We start from the raw sequence: 22,123 nt of genomic DNA, 5'->3' as shown, positions 1-22,123 counted from the left end.
CAGTCACATCATTTGAATTTCTGTAGTGCCTCACAATGTCCTTTTACCCACAACCACCCCTTCTCCTCTGCCCGCCTGTCCAGGTGATTTAAGTGTATTTTCTATTTCCACTGCACTCTGACTTTCCTTTCCCTTTGCCCATGCCCCCTCCCCCAAGCTGGGCTAAGTATTCAAAAATACCTAATATCCAATATTTCCACAGTATGCTCCGATGGCCCTTTCAAATGCCCCCAAGCTTACTTAAGCATCTCTTGGATTTTCATAGCACCCTACGATGTCCTCTTTCTTGTCCCAACCCCAAGGCAGGTCACATTAGCTTTTCCCTATTTTTGTGGCACTCCATGCTCATCCCTACTACAGCACTTACCACACTGCCAGTTTACATATATGTCTCTCCCATGTAATCTAGGACACTCTTTAGTGCCGAGGGCTGTGTGCTAAGGAGCATTTCCAGAGTGTACACTGGTGCTTCACACATACCTGGTGATCAATAAATGAACAAGGTGTCCTCGTCATTATGCTTTTATTAATTTCCCCTATATTTTGCAGTAACTAAGCAAACTCATGGTAGTTTTAAGTCTTCTTTACACAACAGCATACACAAAGGTTTTCATAAAAGTCAGACGTAAATGATTCCCCCCACCCTCCTTTCACATTTTACTGGTTATTACAGTTTCAAAGAACAGCCTAGTCAGTGATATAAAATAGGCACCACAGCACGGAGTATAATGGAAATACTTCATTTTATAACAATAGCAAAAGTGTTATACTAAATCTCAGTGACAGGAAAAAGGAGAAAAATATCGTTTCTTCAAATATTTTAAACATATTGTGACCTTAATCAATACTATATTAAAATTAATAAAATTTTACAATATCTAAAGCAAACCCTCTATTTTGCAGTTAAACTAGTAGCACTGATCACAAATACTAAACACAGTGTACCCCCTTCACCATAATATTGAACTGAGAACCCATGTGATGTATTCCTTGGGGTACCCATGAGGCTCTTTACATCACCTCTCCCCTAAGGGTCTGCACCAGATTTCCCTAAGGGGCAGAGTAGCCTCCAGCACCTGAATTGAGGATGGCCTCAACTTCTGCATCATCATCTGAATCCCAATCGTAATTGCAAGGCCAGTCCTTGGAGCATCGGTTACGCACCCTTGCCACAAAATGCATGACTTTCAGCTTGCTGGATTCCACGTGTGCTCGAGGTCCCCAGAAGAACTCATACTCTACGGGACTGCTACGGGGCACCGGCTTATAAATCAGGTACCCTCTGCGCACAAACTCTTCTGTGACAACCTTCTTTGGATCGCCAAAGATGCTGTGTTGTCGGCCAGGCTGCATTCCCAACTTCCCCAGCACTTTCCAGACCAGAGCCTCCTTGGCGCTGTTGCCCATGATGAAAATGAGGGCTAATATGGACATCAGGAGACTTTTTTTGGTACCTTGAAAATTGCTCCGGGCTACCGAGGTCTTTTGCGCTTCAGCCATACTGGAGGGTTCCTCAGGGGTGGTGGAGGCCTCCTCTGGAGTGCTCGGGTTTTCCTCCGGGCCGCTAAGGTCGTCCTCGGGGGTGCTCGGGACCAAAGAGGCAGCCATCGGGGTCTCTGAAGCTTCTGAGGCCTGTATCTTACGATTGTTGCGGTTCTCTTCTGCGGCCCTTGCGTTACGGCGGCGCCTACTCTTTCGTCCCCGTGGCATGTCTCTTCCTAGGGGCGCTGAGCCTACAGCAACCTTAGGGAAAGATGCCTATAACCTCTGCAGAAAGCAACTATCTCTACCTTAAGAAGAGTCTACCGCCGAAGCCACCAAAGTCAATACAGTCTTTGCAGCAAGAAGCGAGAGGTTCTCAGCAACCGCGCTCACTCCCACGCAAGCTGACTTGCACGAGCAACCGCCACCTGCATTCGCCCGAACTGCAACCCCGCGAGAACGCTCAGCAGAATTGGCTCCGCCTCGCCTGCCACGCACTCCGGTAACTCTCAAAAGGAAGTGGGTGGTTTCTTTACCCAGATTTCCGCTGTCACATAGGAAAAGGGGCTGGCCACTGCAGGGGTGGGACTTGAGTCCAAAAGACGGCTAGGGATTGGCAAGGTCAGAGGTATGCAGAGAAGAAATGCATAGGATTCCTGTATTTTTCAGTCTAGTACAAGATTTGCTCTTGGGTCTTGGGAAAGAATGTGTCTCTTTCTCCATTCCCCCGGAAGGCAGGCTGGGTGTGTTTGTGTGCTGGTAGGGAGGGGGCGTGGAAAGAATCAGCTAGTCCCAGCTCTCCTTTCCTGTCTTGGTTTACACAGCACATTCGCCATATTTTCAGAAGAAATTCCTGTGCATACTAATCAATTCTTGGGCCCTCAAGGACCCAGATTTGATGGCAATAGCTGAAGTGCCGGACAAGAGGACATGGAACTGCAAAAGCGAAAGCGAACAGTATGCAAGAGGTGCAGAGACTTTAAAATGCTATATATTCACGGGCTTATTAAACAGGGCACTGACTGGATGGGACTTGCATTTGTACAGCCTTACAGAGGAGCAGACTATTGTCTCGCAGGTCACTTAGGAAGCAATTAGAATAAGAGGAAAGAGGGAATGAAAATGAGCCTTAAGGTGGTTGCCACGGCGATGGAGAGGCAGAAAGGCATTTTAAGGGTGATGATTGACAGGCTTTAGAGTCTGGGTGAAAGGAAATGGGAGAGGGTGGAGGAGTGTAGGTTGGCTCTGAGGTTCCTAGGCTCCGGTCTATCCAAATACCTGATTTATTTTACTTCTTTCTTTCTTTCGGTAATCTGAATGCAATTCGGAGTATATTCTGAACTTTATCCACTCCAGGTTTTTGCGCACTGCTTCCTCTGCCTGAATTGCCTTTCCTCTCAGCGCCAAGTATCTAAATTCCATCTGCCTGCTCACAGGCCGTTCTGTCCCTAAAGCTTGTCTTGGTCTGACCAAAAGGGTAGTGAATCAATTTTTGCTCCCTTGAGAAAGGAGTATTTAGGGCAAGTACTGTGCATATTTCTTTTTAAAAATTTATTGAATTTATTTGAGTGATATTGGCTAATAAAATTATATGTTTCAAATGTATAATTCTATAATACATCATCTGTATATTGTATTGTGTGTTCACCACCCAGAGTTAAGTCTCCTTCCATCACTATTCATCCCCCCTTTACCCTCTTCTACCTCCTCCCACCCTCTTTTCCCTCTGGTAATCACCATATGTTGTCTGGGTCTGTGAGGTGTGTTTTTTTGTTTTGGGGTTTTTGTTTTGTTTTGTTTTTTGCTTAATCCCTTTGCCTTTTTCACCCAGCTCTTCAAACCCCTCCTTTCTAGCAACGGTCAGTCTGTTTCTATTTTGTTAATTTGCTTGTGGGCCTCCCTTTCCCCATCTTGAAAGTGAGGTTAATTAAAGAACTGGTCTCATAGGATTGTGAGAACTAAATGAGATAATGAGTGAAAAGCGCTTATCACAGGAAGAACAGCCTTTGCCAGTCAAGGAGTTTCAGCAATGTGTGAGAGTGGCGTTTAACAAACGCACATTGAAGGGATACACGATGGAAAAGATTTTGCACATGTTTTTAGCCAAACTTTTAAAAGCAAGTGAATACTCTTTACCAGTTTTGCTGGAAAAAATTAAACGCTTGCTTGTCAGGACCTAAGAGTGATCCTACTGAGGGAAAGATTCCTGTCTAGTCCCTCGATGTCTCCCAGCCCTTGGTAGAGTTTCTGGAATAAGTTCTATGCTCGGTGAACTAATTTTGGGTGGGGCAATGTGACCTGTTCGGAAAGCAGAATGGCCAGCTGAACTGCACCCAACGAGGCCAAGTCCTCTGTACCTGCGTAGAAGGGGGATGCCTTGGATAGAGGCATGAGCACTGAACTCAGACCTGGGAACGAGAGGTCTGGCCCAGCCCTGTCACTTACAAGCTCCTTGATGTTGATGATTTTCCTAGCCTCTGTGTCCTCTGGAAAAAAACAAAAACGAAACGAAAAGTCTGAACTCTCCAGTCTTGTCTGTTAGGTTTGTTGTGAGGCTCTCTGGGAATTTAACAGCACATACCAGTGACCCTGGGTTAGAGCAGATTCCTTTGAGTTCAGCTTTTTTTTGTTAGATATTTGTTTTATGTTTGGTCTTTGTAAATCTGTGTGCCTAGAGGACTGCAAAATTACCTGTTATTTCAAATAGCTTCCCCATTCTGATGGGATTTGATGGGAATATAATGCAGGAAACTGATTTTCTTCCCAACAGTCATGTTCTAACTGCAATGTTCTTTGTATCCAGAGGCTACCAACGCCTCCTGTTGGGGAAGCCTAGTCATAATCCAGTCTGGGGCGGTGCATGCTTGCTGCTGCATTGCCTCTGCTCACCAACCAGCTGACTGAGCATAGGAGCCATTTCTGTGTCTATAAATATTGTATATAATTTTTTGAGTGGCTTTATTTCTATATTCTTGTTTTAAATTAATTTGTTTTCCAATTACAGATGACGTACGATATTATATTGGTTTCAGATGTACAACATAGTGATTAGACATTTATCCACCTTACAAAGTATTCACCAGATAACCCTGACACCATAAATAGTTACGACAATATTATTGACTGTATTCGCTTTGTTGTACTTTACATCCCTGTGACTACTTTTATAACTGGCAATTTGTACTTCTTAATTCCTTTCACCTTTTTCACCTGATGTTTAACTGAGTTATTAAATGTAGCTCTAGCTCATTTTAATTTTGTTATGATTTCTTTTAGGCTTGGAATTTACCTTTCTCCTGATCATCAGGAGTTTTGCCATTTCCATTTTTACTGAGCAAATAATTTGTATTTTTGTACCTGTCTTCTGAAACATGTGCCTGGATATCTAGGATCACCATCTATGAATAGGGTTTTTGGGCATATCTTCATAGATGTGCTTTGTTACATTTATATAAATTGGACCATTCTACACACAATTTTCATTTTATTTTATTTTTCTAATTAACAACACGATTTCCTCAAACCATAGTTCTAATGCTTTCTTTATAAAGGCTGAGTGGCGTTCCTTGCATTGGTTTTACAGTAATCTTTCAGATATCCTTCTTTTGGTTGGGAACAGTGTATGTCCAAATCATTTCCTCTTCTACAAACAATGCTGCAATAAAAGTTCAATCGTTAGTGTACACGAATTTTAAAAAATGAGCAATATATTCAACTGAGTATGAGAGTTTAGTTTATGTTCACGATGAATGATTTAAAATTCTTCCTTCTTCATTTGAAACCAATGTAATTTATGACTTTTTTCCTGAATCTTAAACAGGAAGCAAAGTCTTGCCTGATTAAATAATTTTATGATATATAAGGTTGGTTGAACCAAAGCCATTGAATGGGACATTACTGAATGGTTTCCAACAAATGACTGGTCTGATTAGAGGTTTGGCTGCAGTATGGAGAATGGACTGTGAAGGATGATAGAGTGTGGGGTGGGAAATTTGATTAGAGGCTGTTGCCCTCATCTAGGTTCATATTAGTGGTGGCCCAAAATACAGTAATGGCAGTGAAGATCATGAGGTGGGATTGGATATCAGAGCTGATAAACAAGCCTTTGGGATTGCTTGCATTTGGGCATTGAGGGGAAGAAACAGGTTAACTGGGCTTCTCAGGGTTCTGGCTTTGGCAGGTGATAAGATTAGCAATGCAGGAGGAGATGCAGGTTGGCTGTCTTGCTCTAATCGTGGGTGCCTTGGCCTTTCGGAATTGGCTCTTTGATTCACTCTCTCCAGAATCACAGGATTTGAAATGCTTGCAGAAGCCTTCCTAGTCTCAGCCTCTTCCAACACACTGGCCACAGAATAAATAAAGGTGCGGCCAGCCCTCAGAATTGTGGGAAGACTGGATATTATCCATGGAATTTGTGTCTTGTAAGAGATTCAAGGATAATCTCATACTGGGTTTCCCACAGACTCTTTCTCAGAAGCATAAGTCCCCTCAAAACCTGGAAGTGGAAATATTAGTCAACTCTGCATTATCACAGGAGTAATGATGCTTCCTAAAATTCACCGTGAGGTTCTCTGAGGTCTTCAAGGTACTGACTCACTCGAGTGACATCAGGGATAATATGAACAAAAGATGCCAAAAATACTCATGAAATCAGCCCAATGTGCTCTTGTGGACCCTAGTTGCATACCACTGGTAGGCTTTAGGGTCCCTCCTTGGTTATTCCTGGACATGCCCAAACCCTTTTCCATGGGGAATCCTAGTCCTTCATGCTTTCTGTTTAAGGGTTGGAATGACTCTGAGAGGGAGATGAAATATCCGTCTCATGAAAATATGGTATGCAATTACATAAGGGTTCCTCCAGCTGTTAACTGAAACACCACTTACTCTTTTTTTATTGTTGTTCAATTACAGTTGTCCCAATTTTCCTCACCTCTTGCTCTCCCCTGCCCTGTTTCCCACCCCTGCGTTCCCACAGTCAATCCATACCCCATTGTCCCTGTCGTGGGGTCCTTTATATATGTTCTTTGTCTATTTCCTTCCCCTGCTTTACCCCATTATCCCTCTTCTCCCTCCACTCTGGTCATTTTCAGTCTATTTCATCTTTCCATTCTTGTGATCCTGTTTTGTTCGTTAGTTTTTGTTGTTCATTAGATTCCTCATAAAGGTGAGATCACATGGTATTTGTCTTTCACCGCCTGGATTATTGCACTTAGCATAATGCTCTCCAGTTCCATCCATGCTGTCACAAAGAGTAAGAGTTCCTTCTTTCTTTCTGCTGTGTAGTATTCCATTGGGTAAATGTACCAGAGTTTTTTAATCCACTCATTTCCTAATGGGCACTTAGGCTGTTTCCAACACTTGGCTATTGTAAATAATGTTGCTATGAACATTGGGGTGCATATGAACCATGGGGTTCTTTTGAATTGAAGATTCAGGATTCTTAGGGTGTAGTCCCAGCAGTGGGATCTCTGGGTCAAAAGGCAGTTCCATTTTTAGTTTTCTGAGGAAATTCCATACTGTTTTCTACAGTGGCTGCACCAGTCTGCACATCCACCAACAGTGAAGTAAGGTTCCCTTTTCTCCGCATCTTCACCAGCACTTGATTGTTCACTGATTAATGATGGCCATTCTGACAGGTGTGAGGTGATGATATCTTACTGTGGTTTTAATTAGCATCTCTGTGATGGCTAATGATGTTGAGCATCTTTTCATATGTCTATGGGCCATCTGTATGTCCTCCTTGGAGAAGTGTCTATTCAGATCTTTTGCCCATTTAAAAAAATTTATTTATTTATTTATTTATAGACAGAAGGGAAGGCAGGGAGAAAAAGAGGGAAAGAAACATCAGTGTGTGGTTGCCTCTCATGCGCCCCTACCAGGGATGTGGTCTGCAACGCAGGCATGTGCCCTGACTAGGAATCAAATCAGTGACCTTTTGGTTCACAGGCTGGCACTTAATCCACTGAGCCACACCAGACAAGGCCCTTGCCCATTTCTTAATTAAATTGTTTGTCTTCCTGGTGTTGAGTTGTAAGAGTGCTTTATGTATTTTGGAGATCAAACCCTTGAACAATGTGTCATTGTCAAATATGTTCTCCCGTACGGTCAGTTCCCTTTTCATTTTGAAGATGGTTTCTTTAGCTGTGCAGAATATTTTAGTTTGATGTACTCCCATTTGTTTATTTTTGCCTTTTTCCCCCTTGCCTTAGCAGATATATCAGCAAAAATATTGTTACGTAGGATATCTGAAATTTTACTGCCTATGTCTTCTGCTAGGGCTTTTGCGGTGTCACAACTTATATGTAAGTCTCTTATCCATTTTGAGTGTGTTGTGGTATAAGATGTAAGTTAGTGGTCTAGTTTCATTTTTTGCATGTACCAATCCAGTTTTCCCAATACTATTTGTTGAAGAGGTTATCATTACTCCATTGTATGCTCATGCCCCCTTCGTCAAATGTTAATTGACCATAGACACTTGGCTTTATTTCTGGCTTCTCTATTCTGTTCCATTAATCTATGTGTCTGTTCTTATGCCAGTACCGAACTGTTTTGATTCAGTGGCCTTCTAATACAATATGATATCGGGTATTGTGATCCCTCCTACTTTGTTCTTCTTTCTCAAAATTGCTGAGGGTATGCAGGGTCTTTTTGGTTCCATATAAATTTTTGAAACATTTGTTCTATTTCTGTGAAATATGCCATTGGTATTTTAATAGGAATTGCATTGAGTCTATAGATTGCTTGGGTAGTATGGACATTTTAATGATGTTATTTCTTCCAATCCATGACCACAGTATACGCTTCCATTTATTTGTATCTTCCTTAATTTTTTTCAGTATTCTATAGTTTTCTTCTTTTTTTATTGCCAGAACTTTTATTGGTTAACCCTTCACATTTATTTTTTAAATTATTTTATTGTTGTTCAACTACAGAAGTCTGCATTTACCCTGCACCACTCCCCCTCCACCCCAGCCAACTCACCTCCTTCCCCTGCTTCCACCTGCCTTGGTTTTGTCCATGTATCCTTCATAGTTGTTCCTGAAAAACCTTCTCCCTTCCCCCAATTATCCCCTCCCACCTCCCCTCTGGTTATTGTCAGATTGTTCTTTTTCTTTCTTTCTTTATTTTTTTAATTTTAATTTTGTATTGTTATTCAATTACAGTTGTGTGCCTTTTCTCCCCATCCCTCCACCCCACCCCAGCCAAATCCCCCTCCCTCCCCCACCTCCACCCTCCCCCTTGATTTTGTCCATGTGTCCTTTACAGTAGTTCCTGTAATCCCCTCTCCTCACTGTCCCCTCCCCACTCCCCCCTGCCCATTGTTAGATTGTTCTTAACTTCAATGTCTCTGGTTATATTTTGTTTCCTTTTTTCTTCTATTTATTATGTTCCAGTTAAAGGTGAGATCATATGGTATTTGTCCCTCACCGTCTGGCTTATTTCACTTAACATAATGGTCTCCAGTTCCATCCATGCTGTTGCAAAGTGTAGGAGCTCCTTCTTTCTTTCTGCTGAGTAGTATTCCACTGTGTAAATGTAACATAGTTTTTTGATCCATTCATTTACTCATGGGCACTTAAGTTGTTTCTAGTACTTGGCTATTGTAAATTGTGCTGCTATGAACATTGGGGTGCATAGGTTCTTTTGGATTGGTGTTTCAGGGTTCTTAGGATATAATCCCATCAGTGGAATTGCCAGGTCAAAAGGCACTTCCATTTTTAGTTTTCTGAGGAAATTCCATACTGTTTTCCATAGTGGCTGCACTAGTCTGCATTCCCACCAACAGTTCACTAGGGTTCCCTTTTCTCCACATCCTCTCCAACACTTGTTTGTTGATTTGTTTATGATGAGCATTCAGACTGGTGTGAGATGGTTCCTCATTGTGGTTTTAATTTGCATCTCTCTGATGGCTAGTGATGCTGAGCATCTTTTCATATGTCTCTGGGCCCTCTGTATGTCCTCCTTAGAGAAATGTCTGTTCAAGTCCTTTGCCCATTTTTTATTTGGTTTGTTTGTCTTCCTGGAGTGGAGTCATATGAGTTCTTTATATATTTTGGAGTTCAGGCCCTTGTCCGAGGTATCATTGGCAAATATGTTTTCCCATATAGTTGGTTCTCTTTTCATCTTAATGCTGTTTTCTGTAGCCATGCAGAAGCTTTTTAATTTGATGAGATCCCATTTGTTTATTCTTTCCTTTATGTCCCTTGCTCTAGGGGACATATCTGTAAAAATATTGCTGCGTGGAATGTCTGAGATTTTTCTGCCTATGTTTTCCTGTAGGACTTTTAAGGTGTCATGAATTATATTTAAGTCTTTTATCCACCTTGAATTTATTTTTGTGTATGGTGTAAGTTGATGATTGAGTTTCATTTTTTTTCATGTAGCTGTCCAGATCTCCCAACACCATTTGTTGAAGAGGCTATTTGTATTCCATTTTATGCTTCTGCCCCCTTTGTCAAGTATCAATTGACCATAGAGAGTAGGGTTTATTTCTGGGCTCTCTATTCTGTTCCATTAATCTATGTGTCCGTTCTTGTGCCAGTATCAGGCTGTTTTGATTACAGCGGCCTTGTAATACAATTTGATACCAGGTATTATGATCCCCCCTACTTTTTTCTTCTTTCTGAAAGTTGCTGTAGCTATTCAGGGTCATTTATGGTTCCATATGAATTTCTGAAATGTTTGTTCTATATCTGTTCTATGTCTATATCTGTGAAATATGTCATGGGTACTTTAATAGGGATTGCATTGAATCTATAAATTCCTTTGGGTAGTATGGACATTTTGATGTTGTTAATTCTTCCAATCCATGAGCATGGTACATGCTTCCATTTATTTGTGTCTTCCTTAATTTCTTTCTTCAGTGTTGTGTAGTATTCTATAACTTTCTGAGTACAGGTGTTTTATCTCTTTGGTTAAATTCATTTGTAGGCGCTTACTTTACTTTTGTTGTTGCTATAGCAAATGACATTTCCCCCCTAGTTTCTCTTTCTGATATTTCACTGTTGGTATCCAAAAATGCCATTGTTTTCTGAATATTGACTTTGTATCCTGCTATTTTGCCAAATTCACTTATTAGGCCAAGTAGATTTTTGTTGGAGACTATAGGGTTTTTTTTCTATATACACTATCATTTCATCTGCAAACAATGACAGTTTTACTTCCTCCTCTCCAATTTGGATGCATTTTATTTCTTCTCCTTGTCTGATCACTGTGGCTAGGACTTCCAATACTGTGTTGAATAGAATTGGATAAAGCGAACACCCTTGTCTTGTTGCTTATCTTCAGGGGAAAGCTCTTAGTTCTTGCCTTTTGAGTATGATCTTGGCACTAGGTTTGTCATACATGGCCTTCACTATGTTGAGGAATGCCCCCTTTACTTGCACTTGCTGAGTGGTTTTTTTTTTTATCATAAATGGGTGCTGTACTTTATCAAATGGTTTTTCTGCATTTATTGATATGATCATGTGGTTTTTGTCTTTCCTTTTGTTTATGTGATGTATTATGTTTATTGATTCATGAATATTGTACCACTGGGATGAATCCCACTTGATCATGGTGTATGATCTTTTTGATGTATTCCTGGATGTGATTTGCAAATATTTTGTTGAGGATTTTAGCATCTGTTCATCAGTGATGGGGGCCTGTAGTTTTCTTTCTTTGTTGTGTCTGTCTGGTTTTGGGATTAGGATGATGCTGGCCTCATAAAAAGAGTTCAGGAGGCTTCCCTCTCCTTGAATTTTTTGGAGAAGTCTGAGAAGAATAGGGAATAACTCTTCCTTAAATGTTTTTAAAAATTCTCCTATGAAACCATCCAGTCCAGGGCTTTGTGTGGCGGGAGTTTTTTGATTACTGCTCCAATTTCACCATCTGTTACTGTTCTGTTTAGGTTTTCTGCTTCTTCTTCATTCAGTTTTGGAAGATTCTATTTTTCTAGAAGTTTGTCCATTTCACCCAGGTTTTCAAATTTCTTGGCATATAGTTGTTCATGGTAATTTTTTACAATCCCTTGTAGTTCTGTGGTATGAGTTGTAATTTCTCATTTTTCATTTGTAATTTTGTTTATTTGCGTTCTCTCTCTTTTTTTCTCAATGAGTCTGGTTAAAGCATTGTCGATTTTGTTTATCTTTTCAAAGAAGTAGCTCCTGGATTTATTGATCATTTGAATTGTTCTTTTAGTCTTTATGTCATTTAATTCTGCTGTGATCTTGGTCTTTTCCTTTCTTCTGCTTGCTTTGAGATTTGTTTGTTGTTGTTCCTCCAGTTCTTGTAGCTGTAAGGTTAGGTTGTTTATTTGAAATGTTTCTGTCTTTTTTAGGTAGGTCTGTATTGCTATGAACTTCCCTCTCAGGACTGCCTCCACTGTGTCCCTTAGGTTTTGGACTGTTGTGTGTTCATTTTCATTTGTTTCCAGAAGGTTTTTGAACTCTTCCTTGATGTCCTTATTAACCTAATCATTGTTTAATAGCATGCTATTCATGTCCATGAATTTGAATGTTCTTGAGATTTTTCCTTGAGGTTGGTTTCTAGTTTCAAACTCCTTGTATTCTGAGAGAATGCTTTATTTTCTTGAATTTTTTGAAGCTCATTTTGTGTCCTATCATGTGGTCTATCTTTGAGAATGTTTATGTGCATTTGAAAAGACTGTGTATTTTGCTTCTTTGGGGTGAAACGTTGTATATATATTAGTTAAGTCCATTTGATCTAGGGTGTCATTCAGTGCCACGATATCCTTGCTGATACTTTGTTTGGGAGATTTATCCATTGTTCACAGTGGAGTGTTAAAATCCCCTAGTATAAGTGTGTTGCTGTCTATCTCTTTCTTGAAGTCCTCCAAGATTTTCCTTATATATTTGGATTCTCCTATATTGGGTGCATATATATTTATAATGTTTACATCTTCTTGTTGGATTCTTTCCTTGAATATTATGAAGTGTCCTTCTGTGTCTCTTTTTATGGCCTTTGTTTTGAAATCTATTTTGTGTGATGTAAGTATTGCTATCCTGGCTTTGTTTTCCTGTCCGTTTGCATGGAATATTTTTACCATCTCTTCACTTTCAGTCTGTTATAGATATTTTGTTCTGAGGTGGATCTCTTATAGGCAGCCTATGTGCGGGTCATGTTTTCTTATCCATTCAGCTACCCTGTGTCTTTTTATTGGAGCATTTAATCCATTTACATTCAAAGTTATTATTGATAGGTACTTAGTCATTGCCATTTTACCCTCTTTGTACCTGTGTTCCTCTCTCTCACTCTTTTCCTTCATCTTTTTTAAAAGATTAATTAATTAATTAATTTTTAGAAAGAGGGGAAGGGAGGGAGAAAGAGAGGGGAAGGGAGGGAGAAAGAGAGGGAAAGAAACATCATTGTGTGGTTATCCCTTGTGTACATGCCCCCAACTGGGGACCTGGCCCTCAACCCAGGCATGTGCCCTGACTGGGAATTGACCCGATGACCCTTTGGTTTGCAGGCTGGCACTCAGTCCACTGAAGCACATCAGCTAGGGCTTACTTCATCTTCTTACAGCAGTCCCTTTAGCATGTCTTGCAGTGCTGGTTTGGTGGAGGTGGACGCTTTGAGCCTTCTTGTGTCTGGGAAACTCCTTATTTGGCCTTCCATTTTAATGAGAGCCTTGCTGGGTAGAGTAGTCTTGGTCGAAGGCCTTTGCTTTTCATTACTTGGAATATTTCTTGCCATTCCCTTCTTGCTTGTAGTGTTTCTGTTAAGTAGTCAGCTGCTAGCTTTATCAGAGCTCCCTTGTATGTTACTTCCTGTTTCTCCCTTGCTGTCTTTAAATTTGGCATTTTAATTATGATATGTCTTGGAGTAGGACTCTTTCGGTTCATCTTACTGGGACCCTCTGGTCTTCATGAACTTGCGCGGCTTTTCCCCTCTCTAGGTTCGGGAAGTTTTCTGTCATTATTTTTTCAAACAGGGTTTCTATCCCTTGCTCCTTTTCTTCTCCTTCTGGTATTCCTATGATTTGAACGTTGTTGCGTTTCATGTTGTCTTACAGTTCCCTTAAGCTATTTTCGTATTTTTTTCAGTCTTTTTCGTGAACCTGCTTTACCTGGGTATTTCTTTCTATCTTGTCTTCCAGCTCACTAATTAGGTCCTCTGCTTCACCCAGCCTGCTTGTAATTCCTTCTAGTATATTTTTTATTTAAGATATTGTATTCTTCATTTCTTCCTGGTTCTTGTTTATAGTTCCTATTTCCTTTTTCATTGTTATAGTTCCCACTCAGTTCATTGTAGCTGTCAGTGAGTTCCTTGAACATCCTTATAACCATTCTTTTGAATTGTATATCTCATAGTTTGCTTCCCTCCACTTCATTTAGCTCTTTTACTGGAGAGTTTTCCATTCCTTTCAATTGCAGGTTCTTTCTTTGTCTCCCCATTTTAGGTGACTCTTTTTGTTTGTTTTTCTGAGTCCTGATGCTCTGTTTCGCCACCTGTCTGCATAGGGTGAACATCTGAGGTAGGGGTTCTGTGGGACTCAGTGGGGTGGTCTCTGTGATCTCCTTGTCTGTATGCTCTAGGGTTGCCTTTTCTTCCATTTGTGTGGGTTCTCTTGTTTTACTTGGGGTTTATCTGTTGGTGTCTCCTTTTTTGGTGGATTCTACTTCCAGCCATTGTACTGGTATTCTCAACGCCCACCTTGTCTTGTATGCTGTTGCACAGATGTTGGTTAAAAAAGAAGTATTACCAGACAACCAAACATATGCAAAAAGAACACCCCTACCACATCAGCAGTCTCAACCACAATTGAACTAAGATTAATAAAGGTGAAGAGGGATCGTGGATAATATAAGATATGATAAAGGTAATATGAGATGACTAAAAGAGGAGAGAATGTTGTTGTGTGGTAAGAGGTAGGAGAATTGATAAGAGTTGGGATAGCACCAAGGTGAAGAAAGGGAGATAGCAAAATTTACAATGTAAATAAAACACAAAAGGGTGATGGGAACAATGGGGTAAGAAGAAGGAAGAGTATACTATGAAGTTTGAAGTGAAATTGAAAAGGTACTGGATCAACGGGAGCAACATTGCAGAAAAACTACAGCAGGATCAATAGCAATGATAGCTGAATGAAGTTTAATACAGGTGGAACAGGAATAAGAATATTGTAGAAAAGCAAAAAGTGAATATGAGATGTCTACAGTAAAGAAAAGTGATTTTGAGAGGATGGGGGAAGCAAGCTAATAAGAGTAATATGTAAAGCTGAGGTTAGAGAGGGGAAAAGAGAAAGAAAAAAAAGGAGAGAGAAAGCAATGAAATAAAATTCCTTATTCAGCTGATCAGGACAGGGAAAGCGAAATGGAGTAAGACAGCAGGAGAGTATTCTATGGAATTTAAAGTACAAACAGATAGTGAACAAATCGGAGATCCTTTGGAGAAGTACCACAATCACTATGATATTTCACTCAACTAGTTACTGTTTATGAAAGGTGAAAAAGGAATGACTCTTATTAGAAGGAGAAAAGAATATGAGCTGACTTAAGAAAGAAGAGCGCTTATGCAACTTTAGAGTGAGGAGAAATAGTGAGACTAAGGGATGGAAACTTGGCGTAGTGTGAGAGAAAATAAGCTTAACCACAACAGTAATAAAGCTCAGGATGATGGCAAAATGGATTAAATGCAGGGAAGGGTGCTATGTGGGATTTGGAATAACAATAGTATGATAAGAGATATATAATGTGAATAAAAAGTAAAAGACCAAGAGTAGTGTGTTATTCGGAATACGAGTGAAGTGAAAGGAGAAAAATTAAAATGCAATATGAAAGGAAGAATAAAAAAAATCAAACAATAAAAACAAACAAATAGCCCTGGCTGGTGTGGCTCAGTGGATTGAGTGCCAGCTTGCAAACCGAAGGATTGCTCGTTCACTCGATTCTCAGTCAGGGCACATGCCTGGGTTGTGGGCCAGGTCCCCAGTAGGGGGTGTGTGAGAAGCAACCACACATTGATGTTTCTCTCCCTTTCTTTCTCCCTCCCTTTTCCTCTCTCTAAAAATAAAAAAAAAATCTTTAAAAACAGACAAAACAAAAATAAATAAATGGAAAAGTGAGAAATAAAAAAACACATGCAATTTCTGAAGGTGAGCAAAGTGAAATTTGTCTCAAATGTTGGTGTTCGCCTTCTGGCTTTTTTCTGGATCTGTCTCAGATTTTCTCATAGCTCCAGGTCTTATTGTCTCACTCTTGAGGGGAAAAAAAGAGCCTCCTATTGATTTTAAACCTGACATTCTGGTTTTGCAGGCCTTCTTGGATCCTGCAAGCAGAAGGGGCTGGGCTCCATTTTTTTCTTTTTCTGTGGTTCCAAGAGGATGGGGGCTCAGTTTGGGCTACAACAATCACAGGAGTCCAGTTTCCAGCCCATGCCCTTAGAGCGCTGTGGGCCTGCACTGTCCACTCTCTGTATTTGCGCCAGGCCAGCTCCGATAATCCACCTCGTTTTGCAACCCTTCGATCAGTCCCCGGGGTTGCACTGAGTGGGAACAAATCAAGCTGCCCCCTTCCTTCTTTGTTGGCCTGGCCGCTCAGCCAGCGGGAGGTCCCTGCAGGGTGGCTCAGTTCCCCTATTGAATGAAGTCTTCTGGGGGCTGCTGCATCTCCGAGCCCCTTCTGAGTGAGCCCTTTGAACAGTCCGTGAGGCGCCCTGAGTGGGAGAAAATCAAGCCTCCACTCCTCCCTCTTCACTGGCTTGGCCGCTGCTCCAGAGTGATGTCCCTGTGTGCACAAGGCCCCTGCAGAGCAGCTGAGATCAGCTTTTGAGGAAAGTCCCCTTTGGTGCTGCCTGCCACTCCTAACAAGCGCCCCACTTTCCACACATTCCAACTCTGACCAGTTCAGAGTCTATCTGGGTCATGGCCAGTTGCAGCCCCTCTTTTTTCCCATCTCCAGGTGTCACCCGGCATCCCAATTTGAGATCTAAGATTGCCCTTTATTCAATTTATGTAGGCTTTCTTGTTGTACTTGGGTTTTGATTATTGGTCGCTCATTCGTCCTTGGGGTCTCTTCTTCAATTGGCTGACTGGGAGTCACAACCCCACCACATCTTGTATGCTGTTGTACAGATGCAGGTTAACAAAGCAATACTACCCAGAAAACCAAACCCACACCAGCAAAAATATCCCTCTGCCACATCTGCAGTACCAACAGCAATTGACCTAATATTAATAAAGGGAGAGAGAGATTAAGAACATTATAAGATAGGAAAAGGGAATATGAGATGACTAAAGGAGAGAAAAATGATTTTGAGTGGGAAGAGGGAGGAGAAATAAAGAGTAGGAAATAGAAAAATATGAAGAAAGGGAGAATATAAAATTTAAAATGTAAGTAAAACAGGGAAGGGAGATGGCAAAATGGAGTAAGAAAAGGGGAGAGGATAATAATGAGGTTTGAAATGAATTTAAAATGGCAGCGAATCAAAGGGAACAAAATTGCAGAAAAACCACAAGGTCAATCACAATGATGGCTAAGCAAAGATTAATAAAGGCAGAAAGAAAATAAGAATATTATATGAAAGACAATATGAGATACATACAGTAAATAAAAATGATTTTGAGCGGATAGAGGGAAGAGAAGTAATAAGAGTAAGGAATAGAATCCAGGGTAAGAAAGGGAAAAATAAAATTCCAAACTCAAATAAGCAAGGACGGGAGGAAGGCAAAATGGAGTAAGATGGGGGAGAGTGACCTATGAGATCTGAAATTAAAAAAGAAGTGAACAAATAGGAATACAGTTGAACAAGAACAGCAATAATCCTAATATCCACACCAAAGAAGCCACAATTTATAATGGTGTAAAGAAAATAAGAATTAATTATAAGAAGGGGGAAAAGAATGTGAGCTAATTAAAGGAAGGAAGAATGCTTTTGAGAGGATAGAGGAAGGAGAAATAGTAAGAGTAAGGAATAGGAACAAGGCATAGCATGGGAGAAACTAAAATTTACAATGAAAATAAGAAAGGTCAGGAAGAAGGCAAAATGGAGTAAGACATGAGAAGGGTACAATGTGAGATTTGAAATAACAATAAACTAAAAAATAATATAAAGTCTGAATAAAAAGAATAAAAAATAAAAGACAAAGAATAGTGAATTAATTGTAGTACAATTGGAGCAATAGAAGAAATATTAAAAGGCTATGCAAAAGAAAGAAAAAACCCGACAAATTCTGAAGAAGAATGAGGTGGAATTCATCTCAGTAGTTTGGTGTTTGCCTTCTGTCTTCTCTTTCTGGATCCATCTCTGGCTTTTTATCAGTTCAAAGTCCCAGTGTGGGTTGTCCAACTTCTGGCAGCACCACCTGTATCACATTCACCTGCTTCTAGAGGGGGGCTTCTGTTGTGATTGAGAGGGTTGGACCCCTGGGTTTCTGTGCAGTCTTCTGGGAGAATTGTGGGTGTGTTCCTTCTGCCCCTGCCCCACCCATCTTAGTCTGTCCCAGTTTATTTCCAGTAATATATAGTTTCTGATGAATTAGCTGTCTGTTTCAAGAGAGAGGCCAATCTGTGTAAGAGGGTCAGCTCTTTCCTGCTTGATGCTGATGGCAGGTCTGTGTGCAAGCTGAGGCTGGGCAGGGTCGTGATTCCCACTTCCTGCACTGATTTCTGATCTCCCTGCTTTGTTGCCCTCAGGGGAATAGGGCCTTAAGAACCAGTGTACTTTGTCTTCCTGAGGGAACTTCAAAATGGGCTCTGTGGGCATTTATCTTTCTGTGGTTCTCTTGTGGATATGCACCCTGCAGGGGGTTCTTGAGCCTGTCCTACTTGTTTCGCATATCTTCCCCTTTGGTGGTTCTTGTGATCCTGCAGGAGGGGGGTCCTTCCCTTCCTGGAGGTTTGGAGATTCGATCTCCACTGGGGACTAGTGCTCTATCTGACTGTAAATAATTGCAAGTGCTCAACTCCCACCCATCCAGTTCCCAGCCCACTGCCATCGCAGCATACAGAGTCTTGAACTCTCCACTCTGTTCAGCCTCCGCCCTGCCAGCTACTCTAGCATGGGGCCAAGAAATTCCCTCACTGTGCACTTTTGTGATCTCTTTGTCCATCTGCATTCAATGGGAGCCAACTGCACCCTCAATCTTTTCCCCTTGCTGGCAGGGCAGCTGTGCAAAGGGTCCCTGCCCTGCACGCTTCAGCTCCCCTTTTAAAAAGTCCCTCTGGACACTACCACTGCAGCACTGAGTCACTGTCCGGCTTTCCGTACACACTACCTCTCCAAAAAGCCAAGAGTCACTCACAGTCATAGCTGGCCATGGCCTGCCTCCTCCACCCAACCCAGGTGCAGATAGAATCCCTCTGTCTCTCTAGCACTCTCTTGGTTAGCATTTGCCACTGCAGCTATGGGTGTGCTGCTCGCTGTGTGTATGTGTAGCCTGGATCTCCCTGACTTTGTGTACCCAAGTCAGTCCCAGCCAGGGTTTGGGGGTTCTCTGCCCTGGGAAGGGAGGGAGCCACAAAGCTATGGTCTCTGACCAGGTTTTCTGTGTCTGCAGGTGTAATGCATGGAGTATTTCCCCTTCAACCTATAAAATCTCCTTATCGCCCATTGTAAACCATCTTCTGTACTCCTTGGCTTCCAAACTTCATATCAGCTAAGATTCCATTGAATGTTCAGTTTATTTTTTGGAAGATCAGCCAAGTATCCGTTGAGGACAAGAACAAGTGGACTCAGCTTCTACCCACTTGTCTGCCATCTTCTCCTCCTCTCTACTCTGGAATGTCTTAATTTCTCCTTAATTTTTTTCCCTTTTACAGACTTTATTTTTATAGAAGTTTTAGGTTCACAACAAAATTGAGCAGAGTGTGTAGAGAGTTTCCATGTATTTCCTACACGTCCCCCACCCCCATAATCACAGCCTCTATGACTATCAACACCTCACACCAGTGTGGTACATTTGTTATAACTGATAAACCAACATTACATATCATTAGCCCCCAAACTCCACAGTTTACACTGTTGGTGTTGTATATTCTATGAGTTTAGAAAAATGTATAATGATATATTTCCACCATTATAGTATCATACAGAATAGTTTCACTGACCTAAAAATCCTCTGTGCTCTGTTTATTTATCCCTTCCTTCCCCTAGCCCCAGGCAACCACTGATCTTTTAAATGTCTCAATAGTTTAGACATTTTCAGAATGTCATATACTTGGTACCACACAATATTCTTGGTATCACACAATATGTAGCCTTTTCATTTTGACTTTTTTCATTTAGTAATATGCATTTAAGATTCTTCTATGTTTTTCCATGCCTTGATAGCTTATTTCTTCTTAGTACTGAATAATATTCCATTTTTTGGATGTACCACAGTTTATTTATCCATTCACCTACTGAAGGACATCTTGGTTATTTCCAAGTTCTGTCAATTATGAAAAAGCTGCTATAAAAGTCTGTGTGCAGGATTTTGTGGGGACATAAGTTTTCAACCCCTTTGGGTAAATACCAAGAAGCACATGCTGGACCACATGGTAAACTAAAGAGTATGTTTAGTTTTATCATAAAGCACCAAAGTGTCTTCCAATGTGGCTATAACATTTTGTATTCCCACTAGCAATGAATGAGAGTTCCAGTCATTCCATAGCCTTGCAGCATTTAGTGTTGTATGTATCCTGGATATTGGCCTTTTTAAACAGGTGTATAGTGGTATGTCATTGTTGTTTTAATTTGCATTTCTTTGATGATATTGTAGAGCATCTTTTTATATGCTTATTAAGCATCTTTATATTGTCTTTGGTAAAGTGTCTGTAGAGGTTTTTGGCCCATCTTTAGTCAAGTTTTTTTTCTTATTACTGAGTTTTAAGAGTCCTTTGTATATTTTGGATAACAGTTCTTTATCAGATGTGTCTTTTGCAAATATTTTCTCCCAGTCTGTGGCTTGTATTTTAATTCTCTTGACAATGTCTTCTGTAAAAGTTTTTTTAAAAAATTAATTATGTCAAGCTTATCAATTATTTCCTTCATGGATTATATCTTTGTTGTTGCATCTAAAAAGGCATCACCATACTGCAGATCATCTAGGTTTTCTCTGATGTTATTTTCTAGGAATTTTACAGTTTTGCATTTTAAATTTATGTTCCTGATCCATTTTGAGTTAATTTTTGTGAAGGATATAAGGTTTATATTTAGATATATTTTTTTCCTTATGAGTGTCTAGTTGTTCCAGCACAATTTGTTGAAAATATTATCTTTCCCTCACTGTCTGACCATATGACCTCACCTTTAACTGGAACGTAATAAATAGGAAAAAAAAAGGAAACAAAATATAACCAGAGACATTGAAGTTAAGAACTATCTAACAATGGGCAGGGGGGAGTGGGGAGGGGACAGTGAGGAGAGGGGATTACAGGAACTACTATAAAGGACACATGGACAAAATCAAGGGGGAGGGTGGAAGTGGGGGAGGGATGGGGGTTTGTCCGGGGTGGGGTGGAGGGATGGGGAGAAAAGCCACACAACTGTAATTGAATAACAATAAAAAATTAAAATTTTTTTAAAAAAGAAAGAAAATATTATCTTTCTCCACAGCCCAGCCTTTGCTCCTTTGTCAAAGATCAGTTGACTATATTTCTATGGGTTTATTTCTGGGCTATTGGTTCTATTGCATTGGTCTGCTTGTCTATTCTTTTGCCAATATCAGACTCTCTTGATGACTGTGATGACTATAATCGGTCTTGACATCGGGTAGTGTCAGCGTTCCAACTTTGTTCTTCAAAATTGTGTTCACCATTCTGGATCTTTTTTCTCTCCATACTAACTTTAAAATCAATTTGTCAATATTCACAAAATAACTTGTTGGTATTTTGACTGGGGTTGCATTGAATCTATAGATCAAGTTGGAAAGAACAGACATCTTGACAATACTGAGTTTTTCTACCCACAATCATGTAAAAACTACACATTTATTTAGTTCTTTAATGTCTTTAATCAAAATTTGGAGTTTTACTCATATAGATATTGTGCATATATTTTTAAGATTTTTACCTAAGTGTATACTTCTTTTGTGGTAATGTAAGTGGCATTGTGTTTTTATATAAAAAGAAAAGTACTTCTTTACTATGAGTACATTGGGAATTTATTGACTTTTGAATATTAACCTTGTATCCTGCAAGTTTGCTAAAATTGCTTATTAGTTCTAGTTGTTTTTATATTGATTCTTTCAGATTTTCTGTCTAGATGATTAAGTCAACTGCAAACAAAGACAGTTTTATTTATTCCTTCCAAATCTGTATACACTTTATTTTCTTTTTGTGTCTTATTGTATTAGCTAAGATTTCCATTGTGATGGTAAAAAGGAGTATTGAGAGTGGACATTTTTGCCTTTTTCCTGATCTTTGTGGGCATGCTTCAAGTTGCTCACTATTAAGTATGACTTTATCTGTAGGTTTTATGTGAATGTTCTTTATCTGGTTGAAGAAGTTCTCTATTCCTAGTTTGAGAGGTTTTTTTTTTTTTTTTTTTTTTTAATCATGAATGGGTGTTGGATTTTGTTAAATGCTTTTCTGCACCTATTGATGTGATAATGTGATTTTTCTTGTTTAGCCAGTTGTTGTGATGGATTACCTTAATTTTCAAATGTTGACCTAGGCTTGCATGCTGGGATAAACTGCACTTGGTCATGAAGTATAAT

General features: G+C 40.2%; 2 protein-coding genes across 3 annotated transcripts in view; one reads left to right on the top strand and one right to left on the bottom strand.

The window, feature by feature from the left end:
* Positions 1–506: 506 nt before the first annotated feature.
* Positions 507–1,977, bottom strand: MAGEH1 (MAGE family member H1). Its single transcript, XM_024564351.3, has one exon. It carries the CDS (start codon positions 1,708–1,710, stop codon positions 1,051–1,053), a length of 660 nt encoding a protein of 219 aa, XP_024420119.1. The 5' UTR covers positions 1,711–1,977; the 3' UTR covers positions 507–1,050.
* A 115-nt stretch (positions 1,978–2,092) lies between these two features.
* Positions 2,093–22,123, top strand: part of RRAGB (Ras related GTP binding B) — a 56,932-nt gene continuing 36,901 nt past the window's right edge. The window contains exons 1-2 of one of the 2 annotated variants that reach the window (XM_045198623.3): positions 2,093–2,110; positions 2,307–2,450. In XM_045198623.3, coding sequence (XP_045054558.1) covers positions 2,413–2,450 — 38 coding nt within the window. In that variant the 5' untranslated portion in view covers positions 2,093–2,110; positions 2,307–2,412. Of the gene's footprint in view, positions 2,111–2,245; positions 2,451–22,123 lie in introns of those variants that run through there. The other variant, XM_024564339.4, reaches the window with a different exon arrangement.

This window comes from Desmodus rotundus, chromosome X (assembly GCF_022682495.2).
Source record: "Desmodus rotundus isolate HL8 chromosome X, HLdesRot8A.1, whole genome shotgun sequence".
Lineage (NCBI taxonomy): Eukaryota > Metazoa > Chordata > Mammalia > Chiroptera > Phyllostomidae > Desmodus > Desmodus rotundus.
Note: the sequence above shows the minus strand (reverse complement) of the source record. Positions and strands in the feature narration are given on the sequence as shown.